Source organism: Vicugna pacos, chromosome 15, assembly GCF_048564905.1.
Source record: "Vicugna pacos chromosome 15, VicPac4, whole genome shotgun sequence".
NCBI classification, from domain to species: Eukaryota; Metazoa; Chordata; class Mammalia; order Artiodactyla; family Camelidae; genus Vicugna; species Vicugna pacos.
Window position 1 is genome coordinate 55915010 of NC_133001.1, and position 26895 is coordinate 55941904.

The following is a 26895-nucleotide window of genomic DNA, read 5'->3' on the forward strand; positions in this document are numbered from 1 at the left end:
CAGTTGCTTGCATTTTGGGAGCACGTCCCACCGGGGCCTTTGCCCTCACTGCTCCTGCTCCCCAGACCTGAGTGTGGCTCTCCCCTCACCTGCTGTAGCTTTCTGCTCACCGCCTTCGAAAGAGGCCCTTCTCTGATCTCCCTCCTCCAGAAGTAGAAGTTCCCATCACTTTGCTTTTCGTCTGTCTTATTTTTTAAAATACTGACCTTAGATTCTTGTGCACATTTTGACATTATATGCTTATTTATTGTCTGCTCCTCTCACTAAAATGTAATCTCCACGAGAGCAGGGACTTCATTTTCCCCACTGATGGTGCCTGGTGCCTGGGGCGGTGCCCGGCACGTAGCAGGTGCTCAGCACGGATCTGTCTGTCGTATGCATGAGCTGTCAGCCTGATGATTATGTGTATTTTTTAGATTTCATTTCTTGAAGCTAACTGAATGTAATTGACAGCAGCAAGTGATAGAACACGTGACCTGTTTGAGCACTCACTTCTGTTTCCTTTTGGGAAGTTCAACTTAAGCTTAGCGCAATGCCAGTTTGGGAACTTAAGTCAGTTTGGGAGGCAGTGGTGTCACATGGTGGGAGTGTTGCTTTTTAGGTAGGAGGCCTGAAACTAGTCACTTCACCTCTCTGAGCTGTAGAAGCCCCAGTCACCTCATATGTAAATAGAGTCATGTTGGAGTTTTAGGATTCTTGTAATCAATAACCCTCTCTTGCCCAATTTAGACCTGGCAGAGAGAGAAAGAAACAAGAGTCCGATCGATGTGGCTCAGATTGTCAGCCTCACTGGTGAGAGCTGGGTTGGAGGATGTGACCTAGGTGTACTGCCAGGTGGAGTTTCCAGTACTTTAGTCCTGAGTTAATTTAACTCACCCAAGGCAGGCAGAGCTGTTCCCCCAGAAGGAACACAGCTTTCCCTGTAAACTTCCCACATAGTGAAGCAGGCTGAGGTGGGCAGGTCTAAAGAAAGCCCCGAAGGTTTAGTGCCGCCATTCGTCCTCTGATGGGCAGACGGGGCGTTGCACCAGAAGAGACCTGGGGCCCAGGGAACTGGGCGGGGCACTCCTAGCAGGTGGGACCTATTGTGGTGAGGACTTCACTCTTCTGTGTAAAGAGTTTGGAACATAGTGCTGAATTATTATGGTAATTGTGCATGTCATTATTTATAGCAGTTGCCATACTGGACCATATTAGGTTTTTTCTCCGCATTCACTCACTAAGATAGATGGTAAGCTCTTGGGGGAAGAAACTATTCATTATCTCTTAAATCTCTAGTGCTAGACTAGCTAGTGTTGGCTTGTCACAGTCAGTGAGTAGGTATTTGAGAGGCAGAATGGCATAGTGGAAAGAACATGAGTTTTGGAGTCAGAAAAAAGGCATCTGCTTTAAATTCCTTTTTAGACCAAGGAGGAGATATGAAAAAGTAGACACTGAGAAAGGAAAGAGAACTAACACATACATACATACATACATTTAAGATTTTTAACAATAGTAATTAAAACAGTTTCTGCTTCGTCAGAGAAACTAGCTAAACAAAATAACACACACTCTAAACATTTCATTTTACCTAGATTTCATTGGCTTTCTTTCCTTCACATTCATAGGTAGTGGTAAAGAAGTTAGGCTCCTGCCAAGTGATGGGTAATTTACAAATGTTAATATTACAACGTGTTTTCCAATTAAAAGGTAAAAGTGAAGTAGGAGAAATTGTCATTGAAAAATATAGTGAAGTCTTTTTTTGATATATCTCAATATGAAGAGTAAGTGAATATTCTATGGAAAGTAAATGTATGTTCACAGGATTTAAGAAGAGTGGCTAACATCAGACGTCACTTGTAGACGGTCGTTGGCTGTTTCCCGACTGCCTCCTCTGTTAGGTGTCCTTGAATCCAAGCTGCTTGTCATCCCCAGCGTTGCTTTAGTTTTGGCGGTTTCTGTGCCCTGACAGCAGTGTCACGTCGTCTGCTGCTTCATGTCGTGACAGGGTGGAGGTTGTAAAGACGTGGGTGTTCCCTTCTCACTGGCGAACCTTTCCTGTCTAACTCTGACAGAGACAGCCTTTCTCCTTCTTTACCCTCGGGCTTCCCTGGTCTTTCCCAGTCATGATTTCCCTTGCAGATTGAAATGTCATCTGGCAAATTCTCAAGATCAGGTTTGCTCTCAAAATCCAGGTGAGTGGGCTTCCGCTGGCCGCAGCTGGGTGGGGTGAGGAGGGTTGCCTCCCCTGGAGAGGGAAGGTGTCTGCAGCACAGCACCCACCCGGTTCCAGGACACAGAAGTCACTTTCCATCACGTGGCTCAGAATGAGCACTTGTGTATTGCGGATAGTAATTTTCTGAGCTCCCATGTCCTCATTTAAAAAATGGGGTAATAGTGACTATTTTCCAGGTGATTGAGAGGATTATTCAGTTAATGGAGGATATAAGACGCCTCGCACATCCTAACTGCTCAGCAAGTGGCGTTTCGGAATGTGGGCAGATTGTGGGACTTTGTTTCCACGTAGGGAGCGCCTGCGCGGTGCTGGGCACAGGCCACTTCCTTCGCAGAGCTCAGTCTGCTCCATTGCTCCCCTGGCCGCCGGACACACGGCGGGGGCGCATCTGGCCGCAGCCTCCGGGACCTCCCAGCCAGTGCCGGGTGGGACTGGGACCAGAACTCTGGGCTGGTGACACTGCTGCTGTGTGGCCCTCACTGCAAAGTGCACATGTGCCAATGAGTGCTTTTGAGGTGGTCACTTCTGAAATGAGCAAAAATGTGTCATGGAAAGGTGGTTTTTTGGTGTGGACTTAACACTTAGAGGTTAACTTTTTCAGAATTTTAATTTTGGTAAATTACTTCTACTAGGACATAGAATAGAACCCTTAAAAACTGAGAATTTTTGTTGGCAGTTAAATAGGAAAGAAATTTCCTTTGTTTTGTGAGCTGGGGGCGTAAGATTTAATGGTCATTGTTTCTCTTTGGGGAGAAAAATGTCCAAAGACTTTGTTTTAGGCAGAGAACTGTCACGTTTTAAAACTGTTTTAAAAATAGTTTGTCCTTTCAATTTGCTATTTAAAATTTTTCTTTTTACAACACTTTTTATTATTAAAATTAACAACACTTGCCCGTTGTAGAAATTTGGGAAGTATACTGCTAACTTAAATTTTGAATTCCACATCCTTAGGGATAACATCAGCACTTTGAGAATTTATTTATTTTTCTCTCCTTGGATAATCGTCTTTCTGGAACCTTCCACTTCCCGTCTCCCACGCGGGCTCATTGCTCCGCTGGCCTCTCCCCCAGCTTGCATCCTGCAAGGTCCTTTTACTGCATCTATAAGCCAAATTCATTGTCCTTGAATCCTTGGCTTCTTTCTTTTTTGCTGAAGCACATCCTCAAGCAACTTCCAAAGAAAGAGAGCACAGAAAGTAAGTTTTCTTAGTCTTTCTGTGTTTGAAATTCTTTTCGTGTGACTTTAGGTTGAAAATAACTTTCCCTCACAACGTTTAAGGCATCACGGCATTAATTCTCAGGGTACAGTACTGCTGATGAGAAGTCTGATGTGAGTGGTTGACCTGATTTCTTTCTTGAGGATTCCTAGGATTGTCCGCTTTCCTTGATGTTCTTAAATTTCACGTTCCGTCTGTGTGGATCCTTGGTCAGTTCATTCACGTTGAAGGTTCCTGCTCTTTAGCTCTGGGAAGTCCTCTGGAATTACTTCCTAGTAACTTCTTTCCTCTTTTCTCTGTTGATGTTGCTGTTTTGTTTCTGGAACTCTTATTTGTTAGAATATTGATGGATGAATTCTGTCTCGCTTGCTACCCAGGTCTTTTGGAAACTTCCCATGACTTTATATTCCAACCTGTGATAGATTTTATTTTCCAAAAGTGGTCGCGGTAGTATTTCTGGTACTTGTCACTCCCTGTCAAGAGGTGGAATCTATTTCCCCTCGCCTGGAACTTGGACAGGTTTGTGGCTGCTCCAGCTAGCAGAGTGTAGTGGAAGGGATGCTGTGTGGCTTCAGGGGTCAGGTCACCAAAAGGCCACAGCTTCTTCGCTGTGAGTGTGCATGTGGCTCTCCTTCTGTCCATCTGTCTCTCTCTCTCTCTCTCTCTCAGCAAGCTTGTGCTTGGAACCCAGCCATCATGTTGTGAGGGAGCCCAGGGCACCCAGAGAGGCCACGTGAAGGAGTTTGAACCTACAGTCCCAGCTGATCTGGGAGCAGAGTGAGCCTTCAGGTAATTCCAGCCCCTGGCTGATGTTCAGCAGAGCAGGGATGAGCTCTCCCTGCCTGGTCATGCTCAAATTGCAGATTCAAGAGCAAAAGATGTATTACTGTTTTAAGCCACCAAGTTCAAGGGTAATTTTTATGTCACCAAATTTCTCATTTTGGCAGTCCTGTTCTTTAAAGTGTTTATTGAAGCATAACTTACACAGGTCTGAAATGTGCAGTTTGATCAGTTTTGGCAAATGCGTATATACTTTCCTGTGTAGCTAACCCTCCTGGAGGTGCTCTTGGTAGACCAGGTGTTGAGTTGAAAGAAATTGGTAGGAATTTGGTTATAATATAAATAGGATAGGAAGCTATTGGATTTTTCAAAATGAACTTTTGATTTTAGAACAGTTTTAGATTTCCAGAGAGTAGTGAAGATATTGTGGAAAGCTCCCCTATAACCCACATCCACTTTTTCCTGGCGTTAATGTGTTATGTTCGTCTGGTCCTTTATCACAATGAGTGAACCAGAATTGGTACATTATTATTAACTAAACTGCATGCTTTATTTGGATTTCCTTAGTTTTTTCTGAAGATCTATATTAACTCAGGCTGTCATAACAAAATACCAGAGACTGGGTGACTTCAACATTTATTTCTTATGGTTCTGGAGGCTGAAGTGTGAGGTGAGGGTGCCATTGTGGCCAGGTGCTGGTGAGACTGCTCTCCTTGGCTTAAAGATGGCTGCCTTTTCACTGTATGTTCATATGGCCTTTCCTTGGTGTGTGTGTGTCTGTGTGTAACTGGGGCAGGAGGAGGAAGATGGGGAGGGAGAGGCCAGGAGCTCCCTCTCTGATAGTTGTTCTTATAAGGGCACTAATCCCATCATGAGGGCCCCACCCTTGTGACCTAATTACATCCCAAAGGTTTCATCTCCAAACCCCACACATTGGAGGTTAGGGCTTCAGTGTATGAACTTGGGGGGGGTAGAAATACTCAGTCTACAACAAGGTCCTTTCTGTGCAGGATGTTTCCACTTGCATGTAGTTGCCGTGTTTCTTTGGGTTCCTCCCAGACTGTGTCAGTTTCTCAGACTTTCCTTATTTTTAATGACCTGACAGCTTCAAAGGTCATCAAGGAGTTGGCTGAATGCCCCTCAAGTAGGATTTGTCTGATATTTTCCTCATGACCAGTCTGGCTTGTGGATGTTTGGAGGGACCAGCACAGAGGTGCAGTGTCATTTCTGTCGTGTGATACCCAGGGCATGTGCTTTTCACCTGACTTACCACTGCTGGTGTTAACTGGTCACCTGGCTGAGGTGGTGCTTGGCAGGGCTCTCTGCTGAAGCTTCTCTTTTCACCCCCGCTTCTCACATTGTGCTCTGGAGGAAGGCCACCGAGCAGCCCACACTTGGGGGGAGCCATCTGACAGTGCTGCACAGAGGAGTGAGCTCGTCCGATTTACCGTTAGTGTGAGGAAGGCGAGAGTGAGCCTTTGGGGAGCTCCAAAAGAGGTGGCCTTTGGAGCGTGGGAAGGGGAGGATCGAGAGCTTCCTGTGGCCGCGTTAGGTGTGGGGAGCTTGTTAAACTTTGAAGTAGACGTGCCGAGTAGCCCAGTGACCGTGAGTCTGGAGCTCAGGATACGGGGCAGCGCTCAGCATTCAGTGAGAGAATTCCATTGTGCTTTCACACTCAGAATTTTTTTTTTAAACATTTTTTTAATTGAGTTATAGTCATTTTACAGTGTGTCAAATTCCAGTGTAGAGCACAATTTTTCAGTTATACATGAACATACATACATTCGTTGTCACATTCTCTTTTGCTGTGAGCCACCACAAGATCCTGTATATATTTCCCTGTGCTACACAGTACAATCTTGTTTATCTATTCTACTTTTTGAAATCCCAGTCTGTCCCTTCCCATCTCCTGTCCCCTTGGCAACCACAAGTTTATATTCTGTCTGTGAGTCTGTTTGTTTCGTATTTATGTTTATTTTTCCCTAGATTCCGCATATGAGTGATCTTGTATGGTATTTTTCTTTCTCTTTCTGGCTTATTTCATTTAGAATGACATTCTCCAGGGACATCCATGTTGCTGCAAGTGGCGTTATGTTGTCGGTTTTTATGGCTCAATAGTATTCCATTGTATAAATATACCAAAACTTCTTTATCCAGTCATCTGTTGATGGACATTTAGGCTGTCTCCATGTCTTGGCTATTGTAAATAGTGCTGCTATGAACATTGGGGTGCAGGTGTCATCCTGAAGTAGGGTTCCTTCTGGATATATACCCAGGAGCGGGATTCCTGGGTCATACAGTAAGTATATTCTTAGTCTTTTGAGGAATCTCCATACTGTTTTCCACAGTGGCTGCACCAAACTGCATTCCCACCAGCAGTGTAGGAGGATTCCCTTTTCTCCACATCCTCTCCAGCATTTGTCATTTGTGGATTTTTGAATGACGGCCATTCTGACTGGTGTGAGGTGATACCTCATTGTAGTTTTGATTTGCATTTCTCTGACAGTTAGTGATATTGAGCATTTTTTTCATGTACCTATTGATCATTTGTATTTCTTCCTTGGAGAATTGCTTGTTTAGGTCTTCTGCCCATTTTTGGATTGGGTTGTTTGTTTTTTTCTTATTAAGTCGTATGAGCTGCTTATATAGTCTGGAGATCAAGCCTTTGTCGGTTTCATTTGCAAAAGTTTTCTCCCATTCTGTAGGCTGTCTTTTTGTTTTACTTATGGTTTCCTTTGCTGTGCAGAAGCTTGTAAGTTTAATTAGGTCCCGTTTGTTTATTCTTGCTTTTATTTCTATTGCTTGGGTAGACTGCCTTAGGAGAGCATTTTTGAGATGTATGTCAGAGAATGTTTTGCCTATATTTTCTTCTAGGAGGTTTATTGTATCTTGTCTTACATTTAAGCCTTTGATCCATTTTGAGTTGATTTTTATGTATGGTGTAAGGGAGTGTTCTAGCTTCATTGCTTTACATGCTGCTGTCCAGTTTTCCCAACACCATTTGATGAAGAGACTGTCTTTATTTCATTGTATATTCTTGCCTCCTTTGCTGGAGATTAGTTGACCAAAAGTTTGTGGGTTCATTTCTGGGCTCTCTATTCTGTTCCACTGGTCCATATGTCTCTTTTTGTACCAATACCATGCTGTTTTGATTCCTGTAGCTCTGTAGTATTGTCTGAAGTCTGGGAGAGTTATTCCTCCAGCCTCTTTCTTTTTCTTCAGTAATGCTTTGGCAATTCTAGGTCTTTTGTGGTTCCATATAAATTTTATTATGATTTGCTTTAGTTCTGTGAGAATTTGTTTTGATAAAATAAAGAACCTGTGGTAGTTAGATCAGAATGATGCAAAAAAACTGAAATCAGACAAACGTCCTTTTTGAGAGCATTGTGAAGAAAAAGAGGAAAACAGGTGACTTTGGACGGTGTGAGTGGCCCTGTGTCCCGGCTGTCATAGCCAGCTGAGTGGTGGAGAATTCAGAAGTTGATCTGAATGTCTTGTAGCTGTCAGGAAGAGACATGGGATGTTTTAGTTTCTTCCCTGAGGAGCTGTGTACATATATTTTTGGGGAAAGGGCCTCCAAGACAACCAGCATGCCAGTGTGTTCGCTTTTCTCCTCCTGAGAAGGAAGCCAGTGAGGAGTGGGGGGCCTCCCACAAGCTGGGTTTGAGGTGGCTGCGTCTTCTTTCCGGCAGGACGTGGCCCTGGGGCCCCTTCTGCCCCCTCCTGTTCACGCTCCCCTGTCTGTGACCAGTGCAGGGTGACTGGCTTTTGTGTCTTGGGCCCTCTCCTCATGATGGTGAAGATGGAGGGAGTGAGGGATTTATATTACTTGGTGCCATTATAGGACTTTCTGAAGATATTTGACAGTTACACATAAAATCACATAACGTTTGACCAGTGGCACTGCTGACTTACGTGTAAGTTGATACATGCACAGAAGTTGGTCCAGTATTACTAAGGAAGTGGAGTAAGTGAATAATATTAGGGAATCTAAAGCACTTTCTTTTTCCCTTTTCTCCCCCAACATTTTTCACTTGTTTTTAGAGCCTTTTATATCAGTACATCTTCTTTTTTCTGGGGAGTTGATTTTAAAAATCAGGTTTGCAGGGGATTATATACCAACACTGTGTGCTGTCAGAGGGTCGTGAAACTCTCGCCCTTACTTCCAGCTTCAGGAAAACCTTTCCAGGCTCCCTCTTGGGGCTCATCCAGGAGAGGAGTGATTTCCGGAATTTTGGCTTTATCATTTCCTTGCTTTTCTTCATAGTGTGTGTATCTGTAACAACATCACGTTTAGTTTTGCTCAGCTTTGCCTTTTGACCTTTGTTTAAATGATTCTGAGTCTGGCTTCCTCACTGTTACTTCTGCCAGGTGTATTTATTTATGTTGGTAGCTGTAGCTGCAGTCCTTTCATTTTCATTCTTCTCTGGTGTGAATTTCCCGTGACTTAACTTGAGTTCTCCTGTCCAAGGCCATCCATGTGGTTCCAGTTTTTTATTGTATAAGCAGTGCTGCGGTGAACGTTCCTGCTCACGTGTCCTCGCACATATGCAGGAGTTTCTCTGAGTTTACCTCCCTAGGGGACGGGTAGAATTACGGTCATGGAAAATGGTCTTTAACATCAGTAAATAATACCAAACTGTTTTCCAAAGTGGTTATAGCAGCATGCGTTCCCACCACAGTGTATCGAAATTCTTTTCTTCCTCATCCTCCCTGGCACTTAGATCCTGCTGTTACCGGGTTGATACATTTTGGCCAGTCTCGTGGGTATGAAAAGGTATCTTGTGATTTTAATTTTCATTTTTCCTGAACACAGGTTAGCGTGTTTTCATATGGTTAGTTCCTAGCTATTTGTGTTTCCTCTTCTGTGAAATGCTTATTCCTGTCTTTTGCTTATTTTTAAATTAGGCAGTTTGTTCTTTTCATACTGATTTTTAGAGACTCTTTCTGTTTTGGATTTGAATTCTTTCTCCATTTTATGTGTGTTGTAAAATACCTTCTCCCAGTTTGTAGCTTGATTTTCCATCTTCCTTGTGGTGCCTTTTGATGGAGAAGTTCTTGATTATTTATTTATTTAAAAAGTAATTGTAAAAATTAAAAAATCGTGATAACATATATAAATATATAAAATTTACAGTCTTAACCATTAAATAAAATTCTCTAACTAAAAAAACTTTGAACAACAACATTTTTGACTGTAAAGTTTGCTAGTGTTGAGTATATTCACATTGCTGTGCGACTGATCTCCAGAACTTTTTCATCTTGCAGAATGGGAACTGCATACCCATCAGACAACTCTCTACCTGCCCCCTCCCCCCAACTCCCGGTAACCGCCATTCTACTTTCTGTTTCTATGAATTTGACTTTTCTAGCTACTTCGTGTCAGTGGAGCTCCCCTTATGGGGTCCAGTCCTGCTCCACCAGAGTCCAGCTGGCCAAGTGGGCAGACCAAGTCAGATAAAGGATCAGAAGTACGAATGATGTTTGGGGTCTTTGCTTTCTGTTTTTTGTTTTTTTGGTACATTTCATACTCTAGAAGTGTAGATAGAAGTTATTCTTATTTTCATATTAAGAAACTGTGGCATCCAGAGGTTGTAAGTGCCAGAGATTCCTTGGTCAGGGCCAGAGCAAGGCTTTGTGTTTGTGGTTTATTAGGTCGGAATGAGCGGCTGTCTTTACGTCCGCGGCTGCCAGCCTGCTGTGATGTGCTGGTGCCGCTCACAGGAGACGTTCCCGTCCTGTGCGCCTGGTTTTGTGTATGTAGATCCCAGCAAACTAGTTGCATCTCGATTGCTTTCTTCTTTGAGGGGAATCTTTCTTAAAGTAAATTGTTCACAAACTTGACTGTTTTAACTTTCATTAGTAATACGTTATTTGTGACACTCCTCAGAACGGAGCTACTTTCCTGTGATTCATAATTGCTGCCTTTGACTATTTAATTATGGTGACTTACTTTATCAGCTGTGTGGCGCTGCTTAACGTTCACCTTGGAGCTGGTGTGAATATTTGATAATCTGTGATGTGCAGATGGTCGTGCAGCTGTGGCTTCCTTCCTAGCCCCGGAGCAGAGACCTGTTAGGAGTTTGCCGGCGGAGTCAGCCTATCAGGACTGAGTGGAGCCTTGCCTCCCCTTACACCCCACGTGATAGGATCCTCGTTGGTCTGTGATTGATTTCCCACATGTCACCATATAGTTTGGAAGCCAAATACTCACTGTGATTTATATCAAAGAATCACTTTTTAGCTCATGCTTAATATTAAGATGGCATCAAGCAATAGGGAGGAGAGATTATACATCTGTTTGGGATAATATGGTGATCTGGATAAGACAGAACCGAATATGAGTTTGCAGGTATTTAGTAACACGTGTCTGGTAAGTGGGGGTCATATGCCAGAAATAGGTGCTTAGGAATGTGGTAAACAAAATAGACCCAAATCCCTGTGCTTGTGAAGTGTGCATTTTAGTGATCATCTGAATGATTTACTAGAGGATAATTCACAGTGTGTGCCATCGAGAGGCATAATGATTGATTGTGATTTTTTGGGTGGCAGTGTCTGAAACCTTGTAAAAGTTCTGAAAAAAAAAGAAATTAAAAGTGCTTAAGTCGGCTCATTCAGATAATGTGTTGCTTAAGTGCTTGATGGCTAAGTTTTTCAAAGGCAAAGTGTTCAGATTCCAAGCTAATCATTAAAAGTCAGTATTTTTTATATTGACATAATCTTTATTGAAAAGTGTACTGTTTTTGATGGGAGGCAGTATAATTTCAAAACCAATATGTTTGCAATTTGTGATATTGTATTGAACTGAAATCTGATGATAATGAGGCAGCCCAGAAGAAAAGTGAGTTTTTTTGCATCATTTGAAGCCTTATGTAATTAATAGGTCAGCTGAAATTGACCTTTTTTTTTTTTTTTTACAAGGTGGGTGCTTTTTACGCAGGAGTACCTTGGCCCCTGGAAAAAATGCTTTTCAAGTTTAAGTCACTGTTCTTATTTGGACTAAAGCTTCTGATAGTCATAGCAGAATTGAATGAATGAATGAAATTAATGAATACATTTTGTTAGAAAATATAATAAATAAGTGCACAGGTTCACAAAATAATTTTACATAGTGACGTGTACTGTGAAGTCAGTGAAATGAGATGTAGTGTGTGTGTTTTAAAATGATCAGGAATGCTACTTCAGCTTGTGAGGTCTGTGAAGCTTTTGAAGATGTGATGTTTGAGTTCTGATGTGAAGGGTGAAGTATGTGCATTTTGTGCGTTCTGGGTACCGGAGTGGAAGGCCTTGGCCTTGAGGTGGTGATGAATTTGGTGTGTTAGGGAAGCTCAGGGGGTTGAAAGGTGGTCAGTGAGAGAGTGGGAGTGAGGCTAGGGATGGGGGCCTGGCTCTTTGAGGGCAGAGTAAGGAGTTAAGATTTTATTTTAGACAGGGATTCTGCTAGCTAGAGCATTTTTGGGGAGGGCAAGTGGTAATTAGATAATTTGTTTATTTATTTAGTGGAATCACTGGGGATTGAACACAGGACCTCATGCATGCTAAGCATGTGCTCTACCACTGAGCTATACCTGCACTCCCTTCTAGCCAGAGCATTTTAAAGCTGAGGATTGATGTGATCAAATGACTGACTGGAGAGCCTGACTTGGAGAGGCAAGAGACGAAATAGTACAACCTAGCATGCTTGGTTGTCCAGGCGAGAAGAGATGGCCATAGTGGAGTTGGGGACTGGGGCATGCATGGGCACACATATAATTTGGAGACGGAGCTAAAAGAACTTTGGGATGGAGTCTGTGTGGAAGGTAAGAAGTGGGTGATTCCTAGGTGTTTGCCTGAGCAGCTGACTTTGTGATGGTGCATTTACTGATGGGAAAATCTGGGGGAGAAGTTGGTAGTGGGGGGGTGTAGGAGTACCCTTTTGGCAGCAGATCATTCAGAGAGGAGGTTGAGTGGGCAGCTGGATAAACTAGCCTGAAGCTCTGCAGAGCGGTCAAGACTGAAATGACAAAGTTGGGTGTCAACAACGTAGAGATGAACTCCTGGGAGAGAATGGAATCTTCAGTTTACTCCTTTAAGTTGAGGAAGTTGGACTGGATGGTCTTTAGGCTTCTTTTTTTCTGAAAATCAGACATTTATTGAGTTACAGAGACTGTGAAAAACTTGAAGTGATGGGACTCTTCACTAAAATTCTTTTAGATTTTTAAACCATGAGAGTGATGAATGGGGAAGAAATTCAGGCAGCTAAATGTTCTCTGTCTATATTCATTCCAAAATTGCATGTCAGTTGCTGGTCCACAAAGCATGATAATAGAACCGAAATAAAGATCTTTCCAAGAGTAAAGGTAATCTCAATCACATTGTGAGGTTTTCAGTTAAACCCAAATGATGGTCAATGTGAATTTATTTTTATTAAAAAAATTTAAACAGCTTTATTGATGTGTAATTGATGCACAGTAAACTGTACATTTTAAAGTGTAAAACTGGATGTTTTGACCTATGCCACCACCCATGAAACTACCACTGCAGTAAAGGTGATGCGTGTCCCTCTCACCACGAGTTTCCTCGAGCCCCTGGTAATACTGCCCTCTCGCGTCTCCCTGCCCTGCGTCCCCGGGCAACCGCTGATCTGCTTTTTGTCAGTATAGATTAGTTTGTATTTTCTAGAAGTTTATATAAATAGAATTACAACCTTTTTTCTGAATTACTTTACTCAGTTATTTTGAGATTCATCTGTTGTGTGTGTCACGATAATTGATTCCGTTTTATTGCTAAGAATATCCTGTTGTATGGATGTACTAGGATTTATTTATCCAGTCATTGTGAATTTAGACTCCTTACTTTTTCCCTTCAGCAAGTCTTTTGATCTGCTAGTATTATTTGTAACCACCTAAGAGATAGATACAGAGGCGTGCACACGCACGCACACCACACCCCCAAACACTTAAGAAAAGGGGCAATGGTTCCTTGTTCTTACGTTTATTCCCCTCTGTCCTGTTTAGGGATGAGCTCCTTGTTAGTCATCTGTCAGAGCACGTTTGACAGGCAGCGTGGATAGGAAGCAGATCAACCCTTTCTTTGCGTCTGTGTTCTGTGTGATATTTTGGGATGTGTGTATGGTGCGTTTATTTTATCAGGAAAACTCATTTCCGTAGATTGCCTTTGCTTGAGGTTCATAATTTAGCAGTGTGGATGCAATTAATTTAGTACCTTTTGATTTCACAGGTCAATATAAGGAAATTCCTTCTTAGTTCTTAGGAATCTTACGTGGATGGCAAGACTGAAATGAAATCCACTCTCATTAACCTGGTGGGTAGAATCGCTAGTGTCCTGATTGAATCACTCGCTTTCCGCTTCTGTTTTGGTGCATGTGGGAAAGCTTACTGCGTTTTGGTTTCGGTGGATGATCTGAGAATACACTTCAGGATCTGTCTTTAATAAGCCCCCAGGAGTCTGGCTGTTTCAACGACAGCGAGTTTAGCATGGGGTAGCGGTCATGGCTGTCCGGGCTCTGGCCTCTGTGCCTTTGTCTGGGAAGGGAGAGGAGGAGGTGTGCCCAAGGTGTGGGTGGTCTTCCTGGTGGACAGGGGGCTTTGCTGGCTACACCCAGGGCATTTTGTTTTTGTGGGATTAGGGTAGGCAGTTGTCCTGTGATTCAGGAGAGAGGATGGAACCCCGAGGCATCCCAAATAAGTGTTTCTGCTTTGTTTCCTCCGGACACCAGTCCGCTGCCTCCCATCCAGCAGCCGCGGTTGTTACGGGGCGTCTGTGTGTCGTCTTGCCCACCTGGAAGTTTCACGGGTGCTGGGTCTGCCGTGTCTGTGTTGTTCCCTGTGCCTGAACAGTGCCTGCTAGCTCAGTGTTGGGTGCAGTGCCTCTTTAGGCTTCGGTGTTTATTTTTTTATTTCTGGTTATGAAGTTTCTAATTGTAACAATTAATACTAAGTGCTTTAAGCTTCTAAGAAAGAAGATAAAACACGGACTGTTATATTCTTAATAGTGTATACTCCTGAATTTTAAGCAAGCGCTTGAAGCATGATTCCCCCCCGCCACTGTTTCTTTCAGCGAATTAAAAGCACAGAGGGAGCCAGGCACTGTACTCTGGGATGGGTAGGGATTCACAGATGAATAAAATATGTCCCCAAGCTCCCAAGTGGAGCTCACAGTCTACAGGAAAAGTCAGACTAATAGGCCACTAAGTGACAAGTGCTGTATAGAACTGATTTAAAAAGTGTCTGGAAGCCCCAGAGTATGCGTGAAGTTTCCATAGTTTCTGGTCAAGGAGTTGAGTGATCCCATTGACCAAGCTGGGGGCCTTGGAGGAGAGGATTCGTCTTTACCATTTATCTGGAGGGCAGGATTCTTGAATTAAGTGTGCTTTGTGCTGCTTGACCAAAGTTGCTTCTAACACTGGTGCAGTTTAACTTCCTCCATGCTTGGAAGAGTTGCTTTTCTGTGGCGGTGTCCTAATCACATTTGAAGATGCTTATATCCTTTAAGACATGCCTGCTGTTGTATGAAATTTAGTGGGATGGAACTAGCAGTGCAGATTCAGTGTAGGGAGATGAGATAATTACATTCTTAAATCCCAGTGTTCAATTTTTGGTTTGGAAATTTGAAAAGAAGCATAAATTACTTTTAAAAAATGTATTTGGGGGTAGATAATAAGAGTGCATGGTGCAAAATAAAAAGCTGGTCGGGGGTATACAGTGACGGATCCTTTTCCCCTGCCCTGTACCCTGATGGGCAGTTACTGTGCCAGTCACTGGGGTGTCCTTCCGGAGAACAGCGTGGTGGAGGCTGCTGGCTGTTCCCCACAAGTCAGTTCTCCCCTGTCCTGGTGCCCAGCCAGCGCCTTTCCCCGTCCACCCGCGGTGTGGCGGGCGCTGGTACTGGCTCTTCCCATGGTGGTGGGGGGGACCGCGGTCTGTGTCCCATTTTCAGGCGGGGGCCCTTTAGAAACAACTGTGCCTTTTGTGTGCTCTCCCATTTCCCTTCCTGTGGCTGAGTGCAGCAATGACGAGGTTCTGGGCGATCGTACCACAAAATAGGGGGAGCCAGGACCCCTGAACCACCCGCCTGGGAAGGCTCCGCCCTGACCAGGAATATCTGCTCTGGGCTGTACCTGAACCTCAGTTTTGTTGGCGCCAGTACATAAGCTTTTTATGTGTCTGTTTGTCACAGCACCTAGTGTTATCATAACTATTACGTACTTACAAAGTTTAACAAAAAATTAAAAAGCCAGTACCTCTGTAACTGCCCTGGACAAGAAGTAGATTATTGCCAGCGCACAAAATGCCACTGTGTGCCTCTCAGTGTGGCCTGTTCCCTTCCTGCGTAGACAGCCCGTTTACTGACTTGAGTGATAATCGTCCCACGCTCCCCTTTGTGGTTTTACCACGTGTGCAGGCACCCCCAAACAATATGGTTTATTGCTTGTTTTGGGGCCTTTTTTACAAATATCTGCTTATATGTTGTAGGTGTTCTACGAATGAATTCAAGCGATGTACGGCTTCTTTCCTACGGCGTCGTGTATTAAGTTTAATCCACATGTTGTAAGAAGCTCTAGTTCTTTCATTTTCATTGTTTTGTGTAGTTTACTGTTGTATGGATATACCATAATATATTTAGCCATTTTACTACTAATGGGCGTAGGATTTTTTTTCTAACATTTGGCTATGAGGAACAATGCAGTTTTGATCATTCTTGTACATGTCTCCTGGTCCCCAGGTTACCCTGCTAAGTAGTGGAGTGGCTGAGTCATTGGGTGTGAGCATCTGTCATCCTGTAAGGAAGTGCCAAGCTGTTTTCCAGAGTGTCTGTGGAAGCCGTGTATGAGAGATCCCATTGCTCCACATCATAGTCTACCTTGGTATTGTCAGATTTCAAAAATTTTGACAATCTGGAGGATATATAATGGTATCTTACGTGGACTTAATTTGTATTATTTCCTAAAGATTTAAAGAGTGGCTCTTTGCCTTGCCTTTGGGCCCCATCATATCTCCTTGACTTTGAGATTGATTGATGAAGACACGTTTCCCAAACATGGAGCACACGAGTTTTGCCTGAGGAATTAAAAAAAAAAAAAGAATTTAAGGTCCTGTATCAGAGCAGGGAATAAAACTCCTGGGGCTTGTACCCAGGAATCCACTTCTGACTAGCTGTGCAGGTGGTTATTACGCAGCTGGACTTACGCAGGTTGATTCAAGCATGACACTGAGGATGCTCGAGGTTGTTACGTCTGTGGGGCCTTGAGAACTCCTGTGACCCTCAGCCACGGACTGTGTGCCTCACTCCCCCAGCCCCACCCGGGCAGGGTCTCAGAAGCTGCCTGTTTATTTTAGGAGCCACTGGCTAAGAATGTAAATATGCTCTCCAAAGCCACTTATACTGTTAGAAAGGTAACATTAGATGTAATTTGTATTCCATTGATAGAGATGTGGAGGTAGCAATTGATTTGGGGGTCCTTCTGTTAATTTGTTGAGTATTGCACTTCATCTTGAGCTGCCTTGAAATATAAGGTTTTTTTACCCTAAACTTGTTATGAGACCACTGTTGGCTTACCAGAGAATGCTTAATTCTGATGGAGAAGTAATTAACAGGTATTAACTGTTGTACGGCTCATGTGGCAGTTTAAGTATATACACACTTTTTCATAAAAGGGAGAACATTTTTTTAAAACTTTTAAAATAGAGTATATCAGATTTACCAGTGCTGTCCAATAGAAATAAAATGTGAGCCAATGCTAACTGCATATGGAATTTAAAATTTTCTAATAGATACATTTAAAAAGGAGTAAAAGAGGTGAAATTAATGCCATAATGTAGTTTATTTGATTAGTATTCAAAATACTATTTCAGTATGTAGTCAACAGAAACATTAATGAGGTATTTTACTCTGTGGCTTTGAAATCTGGTATGTATTTGACATCTCAGTTTGGACCCACATATAAATGTTCATGGCCACGTGTGGCTGGTGTCATATTGGACAGTCACAGATCTGTTCAGAAAACTACCACACAGTAAATAAGTGTATAACTTGGTAAGTATTTTGAGCAGCCCAGACACCTCTTCCTCGTGTTCCAGTAAAAGGGAGGAAATGTAATGCATAAAAAGAGAAAATACATAGTCTGTTGTAGAGATAGGATGTGAAGTTGTGAATAGCATTTTTTCATTTTCTTGGCCCCACATCAGTTCTTGGCATTCTTTAGTGAAAATGAGAACATGATAGGATCAGGTTCAACTTTGGAACTAAAAGGAAAGAGCATAAGATAGGGTCAGGAGGTCCGGGTCCCAGATCTTTCATGCTTGCTGTTTCCTTTAAGGCAGAGATAACATTGATGTCACATGAATATTGTGAAGATAATTTAGGTTGTGTGAAATGTAATGTAATTTGTTATACAGAGTGGGAAACTGTTAGTGCTGGGAGCATGACAGTATTTGGCTTAAGTTGGAAATAGATAGATGTTTTAATGCCGTTAAGTGGAAAATTTCAGAATTTCTGGTTTCTCTCATTCAATGATATAATCACACTTGAACAATTTTTTTAAAAAAAAAACTAATCCAAGAAATACATGGATATGTGTCCACATATTCATTTAATAAAATATAGCTGTGTGTAAAGAAAAATTCTATTGGAAAAGACACCATAAACCAAGAGAAAAGGGGAGTCACACACAGAGAAGCTGTTTGCAAAAGAATAGTTTCAAGTATATAAAGATAAAAAAAAATCATTGAGAAAAAAGAACCAATAGAAAAATGGGTAAAGAATATAAAAAGGAAACTGAATGTCCCAAAGACATGTGAAAAATGCCAACCCCACTAGTAATCAGGTGAGATACAAATGAAAAGGTAACGAGTTAATGTTTTACATCCATTGACTTGGCCGCATCATAAGTCTGACAGTGCCAGCCATTGTCAGGAATATGGAGCAGTGCAAGTCACACTGCTGGCAGGGGTGTAAGTGGTAAAACTGCTCAGTTTGGCCGTATCTAGTCAAGGAAAGATTCTGGGGAAGAATTCTGCTCTAGGTGGGATGCTATACGGCAGGCAAGCAAATGCATCAGCGTAGGTAGGTGGTTGTAGCATAATGTTAAGTGGGAAAAAAAGATGCAGGTGCGTGCTTTCAGTCTTTTACCATTTTATAAAGTGTGAAACATTCAATGCAATACAATATGTAAGTTGCTCAGGCAGTAAAAGTATAAAACCACGAGGGTGCGGTGTCCACTTTGAGGATTACTCTTAGTGGAAGGAATGGAGGGACTTGGAGAGGAAAGGAGGACTTTGCTTTGCACACAAGCCTCACCCAACGGAGTTTCATCGTATGTGTGGTGTTGGGAATCCTGGACTGTTTTTCTCCATCACCTCCTTCTTAGAGGTGACCCCGTCTGAAAGGTGGACATCTGGTTTCCCTGTGTGTGTGCATACGGAAGCAGGACAGAGCATGCCGAGTAGCAGGGCCCTGGAGCAGAGGTGCCTGGTTCCACAGGGCAGTCGAGAGGTTACAGGGAGCTGTCCCGTGAAGCACTTGCTTGTGCCGGGAGCACACTGACCCACTACCGTCAGTGAGGGGTGGCATGCGTGAGCCGGATAAATGGAGACCATTGTGATGTCTAGCACATTGTAGGTACACAGAAGAGTCATAAGTGCAGGATAAACATATGTTTAATGAATGAATGCATGTATGCACAAAGAGTTCGATGTGTTCTTCTATTTTGCAACTTACGCTTTTCACAGAATAGTGTACCTTGGTGACCTTCCACATCAGAACATTCACATCTGCACAATTCTTTTAAGCTCATTTTAAAATCTAATCTGTCTAATTTTTAGTTTCTGTGAAATATGTATTAGATTCTTTTTTCCCATTTTTTTTTCCGGTTTTGCTGATCCCAAATGCTCTAGATAGTCTTGTCTGTAGCAGCCAAGTTCGACCTTCAGGCATCCTCTGGAGGTAGAGAGGCAGCCATTGAACAGCCTAGGCCAGACGTGGATGTGAGTCTGGGGTACTGACTGTTACTGTAAGTGGCCTGAGTTGGTTGAGTAAAATGGGGGAAGGAGCACCTGTTCTTGGGATCAGACGGGATAAGCAGTGTCAGGTGCCCAGCACATGCTGCGCATCCCCGCGCTGTAGCTCTGCTGGTTCTTTCTCGCTGTCTCTCCCTCTCCAGTATTCAGTTGCCCCCTCAACCCTACCCCACCCGTGAAAGGATGACTAAAATGTGGTCCAGTTTGGGAAACTTTTACCTTTAAGACCTTTCAGGACAGTTAATTGAACATTGGGTGTGTGCGTGTCCTGGTGTTTTCTATGGAAAGTAACAGAGTCTGGATGTCCCCATCAGGATGTCTGACAGATTTTTTTCTTGATGTGAATTGTGCTGCTCCACCCTTCTGGAGTTCCCACCATCTTCTGACCATCTAAATCCATCTTCACCTTGGCAGCACAGGTACCAGATGTGCCTTTGGATGCTCCCCTGGGTCAAGAGGATTAACTGCACGCTGCTCCCTGGGTCCTCTCCTTGGCGCCTCAGTTGTACCCTAGCTCTCTGTGCCTTCAGCGCAGGGCCCTGCTTCACGCATCTGTGTGTCTCTTGCACATTTGTCCAGCCACCATTATTCTCAGGCTGTATTCATTCGGACGGGTCACCTAAACACTGAGACTTAGCTTCCACTTCCGGCAGATGTGGCTTTCTGCTCTGCAAATGCCCCTCTAGCTGTTCTCAGCAAGGTCACTGGAAAAGGTGCCATTGCCAAGTTAGGAGGCTTGTTTTGGACTTTGTGCCCTATCCCCCGACAGTGACCCTGGCTGCTTTAGTCTCCTCTGAAACCCTCCCCACCCCCCAAACACAGTGTGCTCATTCTTGCTGCTGTCAGTTGGCCCCGACGGGACTCTGCCCGAGGCCCTCCTGTCTTCCCACAGGTCACCTTACTCTGTGTCCACTGCTCTCAGAGTCACGTGTGCCCTGCTGGCTGCACACCTGTCTCCCAGCCATCTCCTAAGCGTGCACACTTGTTCCCCAGGCTCTCTCGAACTGGGCGTACACAGGGGAGCGTCCCTCCCCCCAGAACCCGCTCGCCCCCCACATTGCCCTGTCTTGATCTGTGTCACCATCCATGATGACTTGTGGCCTTTCCCGCCGCCTCACGCCCCTGTCTGGGGACCAGTGCCGCCGGTTCTGTGGCCTGAGTGTCCTGTGAGTTGGTTCTCTCCTGTCTGCCTCCCTGCGGCTCCAGGCCCTCCTTTCTCAAGGAGGCTGGGACAGCAGCCGCCTCGACCTGCTGCGACGCTCTCAAGCCTCAGTGCTCCCTTCACGTTGGGTTTGTTGTTTGCTTGGCTTTTGGTTTTACTTAAAATGCCCTTTTTCTAATTTCCCAGCACTGTGGTTCTCACACCTTGAGGACAGTGGGGACCCAGGCTTTTGTTTTTGAAATATCGACTTTCGCGCCTGCCCCCAAGGACTTTGATTCGGTGTCTGGAGTGAGATCTGATCCCCTTTTCTTTATCCGTGAGATGACAGTGTTGAAATGGATGTTTACAAAGATAGAAAATTCTACACGTCGGTGATTCTAGAAGGTGTCTGTAGTCATTCACACTTTGCTTTATATTAAACAAATATGCAAGAGAGAGAGAGAGAGGAGGGAGAGGGAGGGGAGACTCCCTGGAGGGCCGTGGAGATCAGCTGTCATCAGGAGCTCTCGTGTCGCCTGCTTTGTGACAGGCACCCCTTCACGCTCTCTCCTTTGAGGGGTCCGTAAGGCACTTTCTGTCTAGCCTTGTAAGTGGGTTGAGTTCTCTGCGTATGAGTTTGCTTTTTCCTAGATTCCAGAGTCACCCAGGGCTCTCACTGGGACTTAGGCAATTTTTGATTTCCATGCTTTGCCCAAAGTGGATGCTCTATAAATTTTTGTTCAATTAAGAGATGGTTGAAAGAAAGTTTTTAAACTGTAAGAAACTTTGTAGCTATGCATCATTATTAATATCATTATTCATTTTTCTGATATATATGCTTTTTCCTTAATTAAGAAAATACTGTTACAACCCTTTAGGAGAGAAAAGTGCTTAGAACCTGTTGGAATGACGTTTTGCTGGTATGGAGTCTAAGTGTTTGGAAGAACAATGGTCCCTCACACGGCGACAACAATGCCCAACTGTCCTCCTGCTGCTGCAGGGGAGGCACACAGCTGTCCCTGTCCTTAGGCAGAGACATCTCTGTGGATCTGTGGCAGCTCCGACATGTCGATGGTGTGATTTGTTCCTAATTTAGGTACCCGAGACCAGTGAGTTTGTTGTGTGTTTCTTACAAGCACCTGATGTCAAACGGATTTTTTGTTTGTAGATTTTAATACCCATTTTCCTTAACGTTCTCTGAGAACCCTCTTCATAAGAGAGACATGGAGAATTCTCTCGAGTCTTTAAATACCGCAGAGAGTCTTACATGTGGCCTTTTATTTTGTCATTTTTCGAGGGCAAAAAACTGTCCTGGGGGAAGGCGCGGCGGCACGGTCCCTCGCGTGCTCCTCTCCTGTGGATGAGAACGAGTCACGCCTGGTTTCAGGGTGCTGTGGGGCTGGGCTGGGGTGCTCTCCCTCGGGGATTCCTGGGGGCTCCTTTCTCTGATTCATCCTTGGCCTCCTGAGCCAGTCCTAGAGGCCCCCGGGGCTGAGACGTTCGGTCCCCGTGCCCAGAAGTGGGGGCAGCGCCGCGACTCCGGGTGCAGGGAGGGCTGCGACCTCCACCTGGGGATCGTGCGGCCCCCAGACTCCCGGGAATCCTGACCGATGTTGACCCCAAGGACTTCTGGAGAAACTCGGAGCTCTTCTTTTCTACCTGTTACAGGGTCACTGAAGTCATTAAAATAAGTTTCTCTTTCCCTCGAACCATAGGGCACCATGCTTTCCATTTCTCCATCTGCACCTCGTGTCTTCCAGGTTTTCCGGGGCCCCCAGGCCTCTCCCCGCGCTGGGCACCCACCTGCCATGTGCCTCCGTCACGTTGAACTTGAGACCGTCCTCCCTGGGAAGACACCCTGATTTTTTTTTTTGTTTCTTTAGCAAACTGAAAGATCTCCATTTTATGTAACTTTGGTGTCTTTTTGTCCTGAGAATTTAAATGTAACGTCAAGTGAAAAGTTCAAGTCTGTGTTGCTAATACGAAATTTTAATTTCTCTTTACAGGTCAACTTTGTAGTGTGCCAACTCTTTGCCTTGCTAGCAGCCATTTGGTTTCGGACTTACCTGCATTCGAGCAAAACTAGCTCTTTTATAAGACATGTTGTTGCCACCCTTTTGGGCCTTTATCTTGCACTTTTCTGCTTTGGATGGTAAGTGATTATTTTGATCATGTTTAATGAAGACTCTGGACGTCTGTGTGAATTGCGTGTGCAGAAAGATACATTATGTAGGGTTTTGTTCTTGTATTTACCTGTAAAGTGTTACATTTTTATTTCTAATAGAAGAAATAAAGAGTGGAGAGTGGGCCCCATCTCTTCAGTGTGGGCTCAGAGGGAGGGCACTTTATGACTTAATGAGAAAGGACCGATGAAGAAAAAAAGACACAAAGACATTTTATTCTTCCACCTGCTTCACAGATCGTTTATGGCAAGACAAATAAACCAAAATAGTTTTTGTCTTTCTGTGCAAGTGGCTATTGACAGTCTGGTAAAGTCCACTGATAGAACTCTGTTACCACTCCTTAGGCGTTGCCCTTAGCCAGAAGAGGTTTTTGTTTGTTTGTTTGGTTTTGGTGGGGAAGAGTCATTTAGGGTTGCCCCGTGTGTGTGTGTGTGTGTGTGTGTGTGTGTGTGTGTGTGTGTGTGTGTGTCCGTCCGTCCGTCCGTCCGTCCGTCCGTGTCCCCTTCACTTGGCTCCCTTCCTAACTGTCAGGGCCGTTCGTGAATACAGAAACACGTACGTCCTGCTCGTCCCAGGTGGCACGTGTGTGGCAGAGGGGATCGGGGGCAGGGCACGCTGTCTTGGCGAAGCAGCAGAGACCCTCCGTGGAAGGGCTGCTCGGTGGTGTCTCCTGCACTTCCCCCCCAGGGGAGGGCTGGAGCAGCCCGCACGCGCCCAGATGAGGCTCTGCAGGCCTGCTCCTCTGCGGACGGGCGGGCGAGGCACGAGCCCCCGAGGGGCTGGAAACGACTCGCGTGATCTGTGGTTTAGTAGTTTCTGTTGCGGGGTGCAGACCTGTGGACTTTGATTCTGTCTCTGTTCTACGAGGTTGCTTTTGATTCTTGTGAGGGTTGAAATAGACTGGTATTTCTTAATCTGATTTTTGCCTCTGGCAATTGCACATGTTTCCTCCAAACTCATGAAAAATCAATTAGGGCTAATTTATTCAGTCTCTGCATACTGCCCTGGGACCAGCCCGCTGATAGGCCCTGCCAGAGCCGTGAGGTCCTGAGGTCTCAGCGTGGTCTCTTCAATCAGATCCAGGCTCGGTTTTCCCACTTTCTTGATAACATCAATTTATAGCATCAGAGTTTTCTTAGGTTTCTCTGGTGATTCTTTCTTTGGAGGGGAGGTAATTAGGTTTATTTATTTTTAGGTTTTAAATTTATCTGTGTTTTATTTATTTATGTTTTAATGAAGGTACTGGGGATTGAACCTAGGACCTCATACACGCTAAAAGCACCCCCTCCCCGCTTCAGGTGATTCTGTTTAAACTCGTATGTAAATCATGCCATGGAGGGGGGTGTGTGTGTGTTTATACTGTGGAACTTTTTCAAATACAAAAGTACAGAAAATAATATAATGAACCCTCATATATCCATTGCCCAGCTTCAGCAATTATTAAAATTCCACCATTCTTATTTAATCCTTTCCCCAACTTATTTTTCTGGAGTATTTTCAGGCCTATCCCAGTTCCCATATTTCACCCATAAATACTTCAGCATCAGTGTGTGTTTCGGTAGCATTATGTTAGGAATGGGCTGGGGAAGGCTTGTCGTTCAGAGTGGCCACTTCCAGGAATGCCAGTCGCACTGTGGTCTGTGGACACAGAGCAGAGGATTGAAGCGGAAGCGGTGTTCCCTGGGGTTGTGTGACCCGGAGCACCGCCAGCCGAGAGGCCTTTCCCGAAGGGGTACTTTCTGGCTGTGAAGCCTCTTCAGATGCTTTGTAACAGTGTCACGAGGAACCTGGCCTCAGTGTCAGGTAGTCCTACGTCCTTCAAATTGTATGTGGCAACCAGGATTAAAAAAAAATTGAGTTCTCTGTTCTTTTGTTGAAGGAGAAACTTTTCATATTCCTGTCTTTGGGAAGAGAGATGGTGCCTCTGTAGCAGGTGAAATGAAAGGTGACTCTTTGCTAACAGGAATGAGCTGAAGGCAGACTGTCCTGGTCTGCACGTGAGCCACTTGTTTTTAGGCTCCAAGAGTCGTGTCCCCTGCCGATGGTGACAACTTCTCTTTTGGAAGATGTCTGTTAATGAGTCGTCTAAATGCAATTCAACGTTTTATCTACTTTGGTCTCACTTTTTTTTTTAATCATTATCTGCAGGTTTCTCTGAACCGAGAGTTTATACTTTGAATTGCTTCTGTAGCTCTATGACAGCAGGGTAGGGTAGTGGAGTGGAACTTGGACGCTGAAGTCAGACAGACCTGGATTCTGCTCTCGATCCCTCGCCTGGTCGCCGTGTGACTGGGCACGTCTTTGTCTTTCAACCTCTTTAGCTTCACTCTTCTCATCTGTAAAATGGAACCAATGATCGTTGTCATGACTGAACGATGTAATACAGCAGAGAGGAGCTCAGCCCAGTAGCCAGCTCCTTGTGAGCTTGGAAGGTTACTCAGGGTCAAGACCATTACGATTATTACAGTTTGTTGTCCCCATCATCCAGTTGGTGGTCCAGATGACCACTCAGTCTCCTTTCCAGTGTTTGTCATACAGTGTGAAAGTAGTCTGTTCATTCGTATGTTGTTCTCTGCAGACTGGAAGCTCTCTGAGGACAAAATCCCTGTCCACTGACTCTTTGTTCCCACTGTCCAGTATAGTCAGTGCCTTTCAGAAAATGGACATTCAGTAAAGACCGGTTGAACAATCGAAGAGGTGTTTCTCAACCTTTTAAAAACTCTTTCTTGCTAAAAATGCATTTTATACCTGCCTTCAGTGTGATTTGAAATTCAAAATATGTAAGATGTGATATCTAAAAAAACTGAAGTTTGGAGATGCAGGATTGATTTGTTTTCAGCGTTCTTAGGTAACTCGAAAGGTGATAGCACATGGTACCTGGGATTCTGCCCTCCCCCCCCCCGTGAAGAGTCTGCCCACAAGGATGTAACTTGGGTGTCAGTGTCGTGTAGGTACTGACTGCATGTGTGACTTCAGGACTTCGTCTCCTCAGCTCTCAAACAATGAGAGTTGGGTTATAATAGACTTTTAAGCTACCTTCTGGCTTACATTTTTACTTCACTAATAATACTTAATATTTGAATGCTTACTGCGTACAGGTGACCCAGTCAGCACTTTTCATTAATTACCTTTTAAGCCTGACAAATACTGGGTGGCTACTGTGTATTTATTGTGCTCATTTTATTAATCTGGGCAAGTAGAGAAGCTGCGTGGTGAGGAAGATCATCAGTGGGTGGATGAGAGTGCCGGCAGCTTGACGCTTGTCGTGGCCTCAGTGAGAAGAGGGGAATACAGGACACTTGTACGTGTAAGTGTATTTCATCCCAAGAACAAAGGCTTGTCCAACAGGAGGCTGGCAATGTCATCTTGTATTCCAGAGGAACGCTGAGCTGAACGGCGATGCCTGGGGAGGGGGCGTTTCCAGGTGATGGAAGGAACCATGTCACTATTTGTAAAGTAGAACTCGTGTCTTCTAAAGTTGTCCTTTATCCCTCCTGTTCCAAATTTATTCAGTAGAAAAGGAAAGATATTTCCCCAAGAGTCTAATGAAGCCCTTACAGGTATCTAGCCAGCTGCTTCAGCGTGTTCCCAAGAAGTCTGATAGTGCTGGCAATTAATAGGAGGTGGGTAATTACTTTGGAAAGTATTTCAGTCGTGTTTGCTTAGCTTCTTTCTGTGTCAGTTCAGACTCGTATTTCTTTCTGTTTCCTAGTGCCCTCTGGTTATATAGTAGCATTCCAGACTGACACTGTGTGTGTGTGTGTGTGTGTGTGTTAGGCAGAGGGAGAAACCAACAGACATACTCTGTACAACGTGTAAAATAAGTCTCTTCTATGGGCCTGCCTTGGAGCCTACTTCTTATTTGTACTATTTCTGTGGAAAAATTTTTTTAATTTAAGTAACTTTTTCACATTGGAGGTGCCTGTTCTTCTATAATGATTAGGTTAAAAAGTAATTTTAACCATAGCAAAAGATCCTTATTCATACTTTAAATTGTATACAATGATTTGAAAATTGTTTCATAAATTTTTCATGACATCAAAGGGGAAAGAAAATCGGAAGTGTGTGTGCATGCGCGCGCGTGTGTGTAATCTTCGGAATAGTTTGGACTGATTTTAAAACCAGGGATCTGATTATGTTTTGCCTGAATTTTGTGAGGCGAATGGATAAACTAGTTTTCTCATTTAATGGTGAATTTCTCCTTAGAACGGTAGAAATCTCAGGAAGAACGTTTTGTATATAGATTTCTGTAAATTAAGGATCGACTAGATTTGTACAAGTAAGCTTATTTGACTTGAGCCATCATGTTTTCAGAATAAATATATTTGGTCATCCCTGCTTTT

General features: G+C 44.0%; 1 protein-coding gene across 2 annotated transcripts in view; it reads left to right on the plus strand.

Moving 5' to 3' along the window:
- Nucleotides 1-26895, plus strand: part of MBOAT2 (membrane bound glycerophospholipid O-acyltransferase 2) — a 110544-nt gene that overhangs the window by 18541 nt on the left and 65108 nt on the right. For both annotated transcript variants that reach the window (XM_072938238.1, XM_072938239.1), the window contains exon 2: nucleotides 22376-22521. In XM_072938238.1, coding sequence (XP_072794339.1) covers nucleotides 22376-22521 — 146 coding nt within the window. The remainder of the gene's footprint in view (nucleotides 1-22375; nucleotides 22522-26895) is intronic.